The following is an 11,749-nucleotide window of genomic DNA, read 5'->3' on the forward strand; positions in this document are numbered from 1 at the left end:
ATGAGGCAGGGAGAGGGCCCCCAAAGGGCCTCTTACCAAGACAAAGAATCAAGAGGCTGTTTCCCCATTCCCAACGCTTCTGCTTTTACTCAGAAAGGAAGTGGCAATGACAGTGGTTCCAGTTGCCCTTGATCCCGTTTTCTCCTCTCCTCCCCCCTGCATGTGTATGACCCTGGGTCCTATTTTTAATGAACTTCGTCACAACACCTGTGCGAAAATCACTTCTTAGCTGTGATAAAAGGGAAGTCTGAATGAGGCCCTGTGGTTCCACGAAGATGTTTAAAGGGAAAGAGAGAGAAAGCTGGGGAAGGTGTAGGCACGTTTTAGGACACAAGTAAACAAAGTGTAAAATATATGTCACCATTTTAGAAGCAGGTTTTTGGGTTGCTTTCTCCCCCTACTTTATTGGGGAGGACTTGCCATTGTTTTTATCAAGTGCTTGCTAGCCATGGATGCCAGCTAACTTCTTCGATTGAAGGCCGGAGGATCATGTCTGGTTCCAGGAGCCGCTTGAGCAGGTCCTGGCATTCGGCCGAGATGCCCAGATGTGTGGGGAAGGACACCCCCTTCTGCTGCTGCCACAGCATCTTGGGGATGTCTGTGTCGTCAAAAGGTAGGCTGGCGCAGAGCATGACGTACAGGACCACGCCCATGCTCCAGACGTCGCCCTTCTTGCTGTCGTGGGGAATGCCCTGCAGCACCTCAGGGGCAGCGTAGGCTGTGCTGCCGCAGAAGGTCTGGCTCAGCTCTCGGTGTGACTTGGGCAACACCTTGGCGAAGCCAAAGTCCGTCAGCTTCAGGTTGAAGCCCTGCAACAAGGCATTCTCACACTTGAGGTCCCGGTGGGCCACACCACAGCCGTGGCAGTAGCGGATGGCTTCGACCATCTGACGGAAGAGGGCCTTGGCCCGGCTCTCGGAAAGCGGCCCCCCGTTCAGCACACAGTCAAAGACATCCCCGCCTTCGGCCAGCTCCATCACCAGGTAGATTTTCCCGTCAGCAGACTCCAGCATCTCATACACCTGGATGATGTTCTTGTGGTCCAGGGTGCGGACAATCTGGAGCTCCCGAGGCAGGAATCTCTGGATAAATTCTGAGGAAACCAGGGGAAAAGAGGTGGGATCTCAAGTCCAGGAAGACATAACCCTTCGCTCCTGTCCCCTGCCTTCCAGTTTCTCTGCCCACCACGTCTGGGTCTTGTGCCTTGGTTCCCATGAACAGTCTTAAATGTCTAGCCACTTGGACGTTGCAAAGAATGTTCACGGCTGTTATTTTTATAGTTAACATATCATTCAAAGGAACTACTCCCTGCCATCCTCAAGGACTGGTGTGAGCAGCCTGTGAGACCATGGATATCAGAGTGCTTTGGGGATTTTTAGACAAAACCACTGGATCCCAGTTAGGAGGCCTGATTTGCCATCTCCTCACACCCCTGCCTCCTGACCCATAGTTCTTCCCATGAGCCCTGTCTTCCTTTTTCCCATCCCTCGCTGCCTTGGCAGCAGCTCCTGCCCTCCACCAGCCCAGTCCATGGTCTCTCTGTGCATCTCTGTCCCCCTCCTAGAACAGGGAGGGCCGCAACCTGGGGTTCATGACCCTTCACTTCCTGCCACTTTAATTTTGGGTTTTGGAGGATGTGATATTCCTGTACTCACAGCATCCTTCTGTTCCCCGCTGACCACCAGAGCCACAAACTCTTGCATTCCTTGGTTCCAGGCTAAAGGGGAGATGGGGATGTCCCTTCCCACTGGTGGAAGCGCCCACCCACCTCAACCAGCCCTCCCTTCCTCCTTCCAACCAGCCCCCCCGCTTCCTCCCACCCAAAGGGGCCCCAGCTCACCTTCTGGCCCTCCCATCTTGTCTATAATTTTAATTGCCACTTTTCTTTGGTGTTTTTTGGAAAATGCTTCTTTGACTTTTGAGTAGGTCCCTTCCCCAATGGTCTTGCCCAGCTGGTACCCATTGGAGAGCAGAAAGTCCTCCATGCTGTCTAGCGCCTCCATCCTTCCTGTCACCCTCTCAGCTCATGCTGCCTCGGTGAGGCAGCTCTACTCCACCATCGCCCTTGGTCTGCTCCTTTCCCCCCCAAGGACTTCATCCGCAGCCACCGCCAGCGCTAGAACATTCTCCGTCTAGACACAACAGCCGCGGGTGGTGGGCAGGGAGAGGACCAGACATTTTACAACTGTGGCCCAATTGTGATGTAAATGCTGTGTGACCCTTGGCCAAAATGGGCAGTGCCCTTACCTGTCCTCACCATCACCACCAAACCCAGCATGGGCTAAATCACCCCCTCGCCCGGCCCCCCGCGCCAGGCAGAGAGTCGCAGCCCGCCCGGGGGCGCTCCTGGGCGTCTGCGCGCCTCCGGCGATGACGGGCTCCTTTTCTTAGACACCGCCTCGAGGCTCCTTGCCTCCGCCTCCTGCGCCCCAATCGGGCTGCGGGGGCCTTGCCCGACCCAGCGCCAAGGCGCCATGGCACGGGCCATCCAGCCCCGGCTCGCGGCCACGTTGAGTGCCGGGGCGGCCCGGGGCGGCCCGGGACGGCGGGGGACGCGAGGTTCCGACGGGAGGAACGGGCTCTGTGAGGTCAGCGCGCCGCGGCCCGGGTCACAATATAGCCCGCCCCCTCGACGCCTGGGCCGCGGCGCGCCGCAGATACCTGCCCGGCTCCGCCTGGACCGGAGCGTCTCCCACGGCCAGGGGTCGGGCAGCTGCTTCCAGCCTGAGACCAGCCTTGGCCTCTGGCAGGTGAGCAACGGCCCCGGGGGCGGGCGCGGGCTGGGGTCGCCCGGCGGCCCGGGAGCTGCCTGACGGCCGCTCCCCGCGCAGAGAGCCCCGAGGCCTGGACATGAGTGCCCAGGAGCCCTCGCAGGGTCGGAGATTCCCCATTGAGGCCGGAGACTCCCCTGGCCTTGCCCCTGCCCCCGAGTCCCAGGACAGCCCGGAGCCGGTAGCGACGGAGCGCAACCGGGTCAGGTGAGACCGGCGCCCTCTCCGCGGCCCCTCCTGCCGTCCCCGCCCCCTCCGCTGCGCGAAGCTCCCGGGCAATGGCCTGCGTCCACTTTCCCTCCCCGGACCTCCTGCCCCCACGTTAGGGCCCCGCGGCCTCGCCGGAACCCCGGGGGCGGGGCCCGGGTGCACGCCCCGGGCGCGTTCCCAACAGCACGGGCCGGGTCCCGCTCTCCCCAGGCCGCTTCGACGCTGCCCGGGCTGTCACTGCCTGACACTGCTGCACGTGCCCATCGACGTCTACCTGGCCATGGGCGGGAGACCCCGGGCCCGCGCCACCTGAGGGCGCCTGCGCACGGCGGCTCCGCGGGAGTCGGGCGGGGACGAGGCCCGCCGCGGGCCACCACGCTGAGGTCGCGCGCGCCGAGCACGAGACAGTGATGCACATTTTAAAATAAAAGAATGATGCACATTTTAATAAAGCACAGCATAAACTGTTCTTTCCACTCCGGGCTGGCTGTGTATGTCTATGCCGTCGATCGGCCCGCAAACTGCTCCGCCCCATCCGATAGCACCTTCCTTTCGGCTGCCTCCTCCCTTGAGCCCAGCCCTAGAGCCGCGTCCTCCCAGTCCGCGCCAAGCCTTCCCCCCATTTCTTACTGATCCTGACCCCTTCCAGGGCAACCTTACCTCTTGCCCTCTCCTTGGTTCTCCAGTGAAATTGGCATTGCATTCTGGGGGTCCAGAGAAGCTCTGGACTGGAGAGGTTGGACAGACAACTTAGACTAAAGAGAATGGCTGCCCACACCAGGCCCATTTAATTCTCCCAAGATGGAATTAGATTTTGCTCCCTGCTGCTCTGTGACCTTGGGCACCTCTGGCTTTGTTGGAGGGATTAGGGGCCTCCCAGACCATCTAGAGCTTTGATTTCTCCTAGGGGTTGTGGGACCAGAAAAAGAGGGAAAAAAATCGTTTGAAAGACTTTGATTTATTCATTTCTGTTTTATAGGTGAGGGAACTGTGCCTTGTGAGACTTTCCTCCGGGGTTCCCTGATGATAGGTGGATAGGCTAGCACATTCCTCAGTGTCCTCTGACTTTAAAATCCATCCATGGGGGGTGGGGAGGGAGGGAGGTCCATGACCCTAGGCTCCCTGGAAGTGTAACATCGAGCTGAACAAGTATTTTCCACTTTCCAATTTTGCTTTAATGAGCCTGTATTATTTTAATATTGGAAAAATATACGTAACCCAAAGGTCAGGTTCAGTATCCTGTCCCCTGAAATCAAAGTACGCATGACTTAGCACCCCTATTCTACATGGGGTAGAAGTCCCAGCCTCCCTAGAGCACTTCAGAATTCCACAGTTACCCACAAGGACGACCGTTCTGCATCTCCACACAAGTTCTCTCCCAGGCAGTCCCAAATGTAGGAGACTTATTAAAAGAAAACAGGATGTCAGTATATTGCACACCTGAAACTAAGCACACTGGAGGTTAACTAATTGGAATTTAAATTAAAACTTAAAAACTTTTTAAATACATTCTAATTTTTTGAAGTTTAATTATTTATTTTGAGAGAGAGCACAGATGGAGCAGAGAGAGAGGAAGAGAAAGAGAATCTCAAACAGGCTCTGCACCAACCCACACAGAACCCAGTGTGGAGCTCGAACCCATGAACCTTGATGAGATCATGACCTGAGCTGAAGTCAGACACTGAACTGACTGAGGCACCCAGGAGCCCCTAAAAAAGATACACATTATGGGGGGGGCGGGGAAGGTGGAGAGAATGTTTGCCAAAATAGGGTCTACTTCGAAGTGAAGACTTTAGACTTGACCATTCACCGCCCAGTCCTTGAAACACCCTAGTTCTTGAAAGCCCTTCGAGGCCTTTCTTCCCCTGTCACCTACTAGAAGAATCCCTGGCTTTGGGCCACAGTGCTGGCCTCTCCCTCCGGTTTATTCCTCTCCTCCTCCCCCCTTAATTCCTAGAGAGCCCCCAGGGCTCCCAGGACTCTCTCTTAAACAGAGTAATCCAGCTGTTTCCACCCCCAACAAACTCCAGGCAGGTCCTACCCAGCCTACCAACCCATGCAGCCGCTCTGCAGAAAAAGAGCCTTCTTCCCTGGGCACAGTACCCCTCCTCCTTAGGAGGCCACTGTAAGTTTAGAGAGAGAATTATTATCGATAAGATCTCTCCTTTGCAGACAACTAAAGTTAGCTTATGCCAAAAAGGGATGGGTTCTTTCAAGCAGCTGGGAAGGATGTAAGCTTTCCAGATACCTAAGCTTAAAGGAAGAACCGTAGGAAGCAGGGTGTCCGCTGGGCCCACTGGGACTGCCCCTTGTGTCCCTCTCTAATCCCTGATTAGCTCCTCCGGGCAGAAAACATGGCTGCTGCAGTCTGGAAATCTGCAGCAGGAAGGAAGAGTGCTTTCACTCAGTCTCAGTTTACCTGACCTTGGGAAGGTTAGTGATTGGCCCTTCTTAAGTCACATGCACATTCCTTTGGCCAGTTACCATTGTCAGGGAAATGGGAGATTATAACTGATGAGCTGGGCCAGCTCTGGAGGTAGAAGCAGGGCCAGGTGATTGGCAGCTTCGCCAGAAAATAATGGGCCGAGATAGAGAAAACAGTCCAGAAGCAGAGAGAGCTTATGCAAAGATTGGGTACACCTGGGGGAAAAGAAGTCTGAAAGGAAGAGATAGGGAGTAGCAGGTGTCAGAATGACAACTCCATTCCATGGCAGTGAGGAGCCTCGGACAGTGTGACCAGGAGTCAGGCCACTGGGTTCTAGTTCAGGCTCTGTCCCTGACTCGGTCAATACAAGTCTACCAGCCAGGCCTGTGCAGGGCCCTGGGGATTCAGAGTGAACTTGAAGGACACAAGTATTGGCCGTTTTTGGGAACTCACATAGCCCAGCAGGTGCAAAGCCTCACTCAGTCAAGTATCTACTTCACTAGCTTAAAAAAAAAAAAAAAAGCAGATGGGGGGTGCCTGGCTAGCGCAGTCTCTCTTGATCTTCGGGTTGTGAGTTCAAGCCCCACGCTGAGTGTAGAGATTATTTAAATACATAAGTAAACTTTAATTTTACAAAAAAGGCACGAGCTGATGCCTATGGGCTTTGCCAGACCCCAAACGTTAAATCTTTCCCATTTTTCCTCTCTTGTCTTCTCAATCCTCCTTTCCTTTAAAAATGACTTACTGCCAGCCACCCCCCATCTGTGAGTGATGCAAAGATTTCAAACACATGCCTTGCTGATGGCCAGCCGGTGGGGCTGGTTAGCTCCACTAGGTGGAGGGAACACTGGGCAAAGGCCTGGAGGCTGAACAGCGGAGGGCAAGTTCCAGGAAGTCAGTTCAGTCAACTACTACCAACACCTACCTATCTGGGCTACACCAGGTGCTGAGAACGCAGGCTTGATTCTGACAGATTCCTGGCCCTTGCAGAGCTCAGAATTCAGGTGATCCAGGGATGAGTTAACAGAAGACAAGCTGGATCAAGAAGGCCTTGAATTTGAGCTTTTTTTCTGTAGCTGACAAGGAAGCATGACAGGTTCCAACCTGAATCACGTCACTCTCCTATTTCTCTTCTTTTCCTTCCTGGTCTCTGATTCTTCCTCCCCACCCGCTCCCGCACAACGGCTAGAAAAGCCACTGGCCCAAATTCTAGTCTTAGATTTGAGTCTTGACTCTGCCATTTACTAGCTGTGCAAACTTAGGCGAGGTACACAGCCTCTCTGAGTCTTCATTTCCAAATCTGTAAAATGGGACTAATGACACCTGCTGGGAGGTTTTATGCACGTACAGCACCAGGCAGGAATGTCTGGCACAGCTAGCACTTGAGCAAGAGAGGCTACTGCTGTGGCTACTGCTGCTCCTACCTCTGGCTTCAAGGGGCAGCAGAGAGCCAAGCAAGTCACGTCCCCAGGGGCTGGGCTCAGAGAGGATTGGGGAATCCCTCTTCGCTTCCCTCTGCCAACTTCCCAGCAGTTCTGCTCATGAACTTGGGAACTTGGTCTGGGGGCATTTCCAGGAGAATTCCCAGGTGGAAAAGGGAGAGCCGCCTCCCTCACCCTCGAGGGTAAAGCTGTCCCTAGACCCTAAAGCAGGAGCGCCCAGATTCCAACTTTATTCTCTGGGCCCAAGGAATAGGTAGGGACGTGGGGAAAGGGACCATGCTCAAATCACTGCTTCCCCTGACTTGCCTCTCAGACACCCTATTAGCTGGCCCCTCCCTAAAGGACCCCCTTTTAGAAGGAGGGGGCGAAGTACAGATGGACCCCCCAGGTTACCATGGAGATGGCAGGGAAAAGGTTGCTGTATCGTCATGGCAACAGTTGACGTCAGTACTACCGTTTCCCGTTGCTTGATATGGGGGGGGACAGCCACCCCAACCACAAGCAAATACCCCACAAAGCCTCCTCCCCTTACTGAGCCAACCAACCAGGGGGTCGACAGGCTTAATATAGCACAGAGTTAAAAGCAGTCTCTGATGTCAGTCAAACTTCGGTTCAAATCCTCATTCTGCCTCGTCTTAGCTGTGGGAATTTGAGCAAGCTCCTTAAGCTCTGGAAGTCTCATTGTACAATGGGGATGAATAAGCTATCTGCCTCCAAGGGCTACTGTGAGGATCATGTGGGATCATGCAGGTAACCGGCATTTGGCCAGCTCGTGGGAGGTGCACACTGACATTAGGGCCTGGTGAGTCTCAGGAACCCATTAATGGATGTGGCACTTAAGATATAGAACCATAGCCCCTAGAGCATCTAAAGAGGATTTCCAAGGACGGGGCCCCTGAGTTTGAGCATCTCAGAATTGGGGGGTCTCAAGGTGGAGCAGACAGTGGAATTTCCAGACTCTGAGGAAACCCCAAATGCCACTTTCCCTGAAACCCCATCACATCCGGGCTCTGACCCAACTTCCCCTTTCTCCTCCCCTCTGCTTCCTCCAGGGCCTTCTCAGCAGCCTTCTACCTCTTGGGCCTTGATCCAGTCTTCTAGGGAAAAAGATGGATGAAGGCCCATGGGAAGATACAGCCAAGCAGGCACCAGGTAGGTCAGTGGGTTGGACACCACAGGGATATGGGTGTCCCGGCTCCCACTGGCCTCTTAAGGGTGGTGTGGACACCAAAAGCATTTCTCCTTCCCTGTCTCTGCCCCCACCTTCTGTCCAGGCAACCAGACCCATTGTGCTCCAGCCCCCTACCACCACCTTGAATCAGGCCCCCATCACTGCCCAAGAAGCCCCCTAACTGGACTCCCTGCTTCCTTCCTGGCTTGATGCCTCCAGTCCAGAATTATTTATAAAGACCACAAACCCAGCCATGTCATTCTCCTAATGAAGTCTCACCAATGGCATCTTTAAGTCACTTACCCAGCGGCACTAGACATGCCTCAGCAATTCACATAACGCTCTTCCCACCTTTCAGCATGCTGTTCCTTCTGCCTGGAATAGCCTCCATCCCAACCCCCTTCCTCTTCAGACATCCACCAATTGTCACTTCTCAAGGAAGCCTCCTCTGACCACCTGTCGTTCCCCTTTCATAGCACCTGCTTATCTGTCCCTTGATCCCCGATGGATGCCTGTCTTCCCCCTTTACACTATGGACTCACTGAGGGCAGAGGTTGTGTCGTGCTCATCCTGACTTCCCAGGGGCCTAGAATGGCTGGGCTCAAGAGTTTGTAGAATGTCTGCCGATTAGACTAGCTAGTGAATGCTTGATAAGTCCACAGGGGAGAGGCCCCAGTGCTATGAGGAGAAGGAAAAGAGCCAGCTAGGAGGCCCAGAATGGTTTCCCCAGTGGATCTCAGATGAGCAGCAGTTCCCCAGGCAAGGACACAGAGGTGGGAAATGTCCCTGGCACTGTGATTGGTATGTGCCAAGGGTGAACTTGGTGCTGAAGACACTGTCCAGAGGGACATACAACACTGGCTGCTTCATGAGGAGCAGACCACATAAAGTGATAGAGAGTAGCAGCGGGGGAGACAAGTCAGGAGGCTGCTGCGGCTTCCGTGAAAGGCAATGGGGTTGGACTAGGCATTCATTAGCAATGGAAATAGAAGCAATGGGATTTTTAAAATGTGAGGGCGCCTGGGCGGCTCAGTCGCTTAGGCGTCCGACTCTTGATTTCAGCCCAGGTCATGATCTCACAGTTTTTGAGTTTGAGGCCGTGGGGCTCTGCGTTGACAGCCTGCTTGGGATTTTCTCTTTCTCAGAATAAATAAATAAATTTTAAAATAAAATGTCCTGGAGAGGAAAGGATTTCATCACTGCTTAAATATGAAAGAGAGAGAAGAGCCTGGAACAAAACCCAGATTTTTGGTACTGGCAACCAAAAAAACGACCAGGTTGGGGTGCCTGGGTGGCTCAGTCAGCTGAGCGTCTGACTTCGATTCAGGTCATGATCTCACAGTTCATGGGTTCGAGCCCCGTGTCGGGCTCTGTGCTGACAGCTCAGAGCCTGGAGCCTGCCTTGGATTCTGTGTCTCCCTCTCTGGCTACCCCTCCTCCACTCACACTCTGTGTGCGCCTCTCTCTCAATAATAAAAACACTTTAAAAAATGAAAATGACCAAGCTAGGGAACATAGGAGGGAGGGCAGGCATGGGGCATGTTTTCTGTGAGGTGGGGCATTTGGTTTGGGGGAAGGGATATCCAGGAGATGGGTGTAGGGCAGGGAAGACAGATCAGAGCTGAGAGAAGTGAGTCTCTGACGCAGGTGGACACCAAATGAGACTTAGGACGTGATTAGGCAGTGAGCAAAGGATGAGAAATTTGCCATGTGGCAGCAACCAGTAAGACGGCAAGAAAATAAGAGGGCACGGTGTCCAGAAAAACAAGGACACATAACTATTTCAAGTAGGAGGGAGTCTTTGTCAGCCCAAGTCAGCCACTGCTAAGGGCTCAAGTCAGATAAAGACTAGACAGCATCCCTTGGATTTAGCAACAAGGAGGTCAGTGGTGACCTTGAGGAGCTGTTTCTGTGGAATAGTGGGGGAGGAAGCCAGATTGCAGGGACTGAGCAAGGAAGTGGAAACAGCGTGTGTACACAACTCTTTCAAGAATGTTGGCTGTGAAGGGGAGCTGGAGAAGGACATGGGGTTGAAGGAGGGCTTTCTTCTTTTTCAAAGATAGGAGAGACTAGAGCCTGTTTGTTTGCTGCTGGGTAGGAGCCATCAGGGAGGGAGAGGCTGGAGATAGGGAAAAGACGAAGGGATGGGGGAGGGAGATTCCCCAAGGAAGGAAAAATCCCCAAATATGGCTGCACATTTGGGGGGCAAGTCAGGGCCTGTACTGGGCCCCGGGGGCTCGGAACAGCTGCCCACTCTCCCCAGCAGCCAGCGTGAGTCACTGGGGGGAAATAGCCCAAACTGGCAGTGTGGGAAAGGGAGCTGGGCCAGCACGTTCCTCAGGATCCCCAGGGGGTCGGGGAGCAGGGCCCAGCCTGGGCTCTGAGCCCTGAGCTCTGAGCCCTGAACCCCATGCTCTGACCAGAACAAGGGCACAGAGGAGTTGTCTCACCCTTTGTAGGGGCAGGCAGAGTGGTATGAGGTCTAGGTTTTTCTTTTGGCTTTTTTCTGCCACTCTCAGAACCTCAGTTTCCCCTCCTGAAAGAGTGTGTTAAAACAGATCAAGAGCTTTTAACTTTGGAGGGGAGAGGAGGGCAGGGAGATGCTGTCGAAGATCCTTTCTAATTTCTTCCCAGAAATATGTGTGTATTTGGAACTTTGAGACAGTTTAGGGAGTCCTGGATCCCCAGAAGTTCATTCATAGAATGTCTCCAGATAAGAACCTGAACTAGTGCTGGCTGAGGAGCCTTCTGTCTCTGACATTTGAAAGTGCCCTGGAAAAAGGAAAAAGGCTCTCATAAGGGCCATGGGAGGGCGAGGTAGAGGACTCTTAGGCCTGGGAGCAGGGCCACCTTTGAGGTGTGAGTTGTGCCTGAGCATGCCATGGGGGGCCGGAGGGGGGGTCTGTCTGTAGGCAGAGGCTGGAGGCCCCTGTGGGATGGGGACGGTTTATCTAACTGGCAGCTGACCTTACTGCCATCGGCCCCCTCTTGCTGCTTCTGCCCCTTCTGTCCTTGGTCCTGGAGACGGGGTGGGGACTGTCTCAGGAGATTTTGGAATCTGGTGCCTGGCCCCCTCCCACCAAAGCAGCTGGTGAAGTCAGACCATAGACTAGACTCCACCCGCCGGAGGGGCTGGTGCTGCCCCCACCTCGCTCTGCCAGCTGACGCCTCCTGCTAAAAACAGCCGTCCCAGGGGGACTATGGGCTTTCAGGCCTCCCCCTCCACCCCCAGGCAGGTATTTAAGAGGCCGAAGCAGGACCGGGGGGGCTGGACGCCATGCTCTTCACCGAAACTGCCCACTTCGTAGTGAATTTTCTTCTGTCCCGGTGAGGGGGCCCACGGGGAGGGCGCTGGCGGGATAAAAGGGCCAGGTCCCGCAGTTGGGGGAGGAGGGGTCCAGGCCTGAGTGCTCCCATGCAACCCCTCTGAATGTCCCTCTACCTCCCTCTGAAGTGTCCCTTGACCAAGAGTGGCTCTGACCCACGCCACGCCGCGTCTGGTCCGAGGCGACCCTTTCTCCCCGGGCGTCGTGCTCTAGGGTGACTGCTGCCCCGTCTACCCCGCAGACGGCCCCGGGCCACGCCCCCGCACCGTCTGGACCAGGAGTTGTGTTTCTGGGGCTGCCGGGGCCCGGCCTTGCCGGCGCCTGCCTCTCGCCGCAGCCTGGGCGACTACTGGCTGAGCCCGCAACGCCGCCGCCCGCCGGGCGCCGCCTGGCGCTGGCCGGAG

General features: G+C 54.9%; 2 protein-coding genes and 1 long non-coding RNA gene across 4 annotated transcripts in view; 2 read left to right on the top strand and 1 right to left on the bottom strand.

The window, feature by feature from the left end:
* Window positions 1-363: 363 nt before the first annotated feature.
* On the bottom strand, window positions 364-2,552 carry TSSK3 (testis specific serine kinase 3). Of its 2 annotated transcripts, none has more exons than XM_029946572.1 (2): window positions 2,248-2,552; window positions 364-1,093 (listed from the first exon to the last, which is right to left on the bottom strand). In XM_029946572.1, the coding sequence occupies exons 1-2, from the start codon at window positions 2,276-2,278 to the stop codon at window positions 432-434; spliced, it is 693 nt and encodes a 230-aa protein (XP_029802432.1). In that variant the 5' UTR covers window positions 2,279-2,552; the 3' UTR covers window positions 364-431. The 2 variants fall into 2 exon arrangements, with proteins under 2 accessions (XP_029802432.1, XP_029802430.1); XM_029946570.1 differs by lacking the exon at window positions 2,248-2,552 and adding an exon at window positions 1,841-2,169.
* Window positions 2,475-3,457, top strand: FAM229A (family with sequence similarity 229 member A). Its single transcript, XM_029945857.1, is given in 5 exon segments — window positions 2,475-2,525; window positions 2,621-2,687; window positions 2,690-2,750; window positions 2,832-2,978; window positions 3,192-3,457. Coding segments are annotated over 5 exon segments (429 nt in total). The 3' UTR covers window positions 3,295-3,457.
* A 4,072-nt stretch (window positions 3,458-7,529) lies between these two features.
* LOC115299154 overlaps window positions 7,530-11,749 on the top strand; it is a 7,898-nt gene continuing 3,678 nt past the window's right edge. The window contains exons 1-2 of the long non-coding RNA XR_003912014.1: window positions 7,530-7,598; window positions 7,901-8,000. This is a non-coding gene — a long non-coding RNA (uncharacterized LOC115299154). The remainder of the gene's footprint in view (window positions 7,599-7,900; window positions 8,001-11,749) is intronic.

This window comes from Suricata suricatta, chromosome 8, assembly GCF_006229205.1.
Source record: "Suricata suricatta isolate VVHF042 chromosome 8, meerkat_22Aug2017_6uvM2_HiC, whole genome shotgun sequence".
Classification (NCBI taxonomy): domain Eukaryota; kingdom Metazoa; phylum Chordata; class Mammalia; order Carnivora; family Herpestidae; genus Suricata; species Suricata suricatta.

Excerpts from the sequence above, each read along its gene's own strand:
- TSSK3 (XM_029946570.1), bottom strand. The coding sequence starts at position 2,003 with ATGGAGGCGCTAGACAGCATGGAGGACTTTCTGCTCTCCAATGGGTAC. Across the intron at positions 1,094-1,840 it reads CAAGATGGGAGGGCCAGAAG|AATTTATCCAGAGATTCCTG; the intron begins GTGAGCTGGGGC and ends TGGTTTCCTCAG.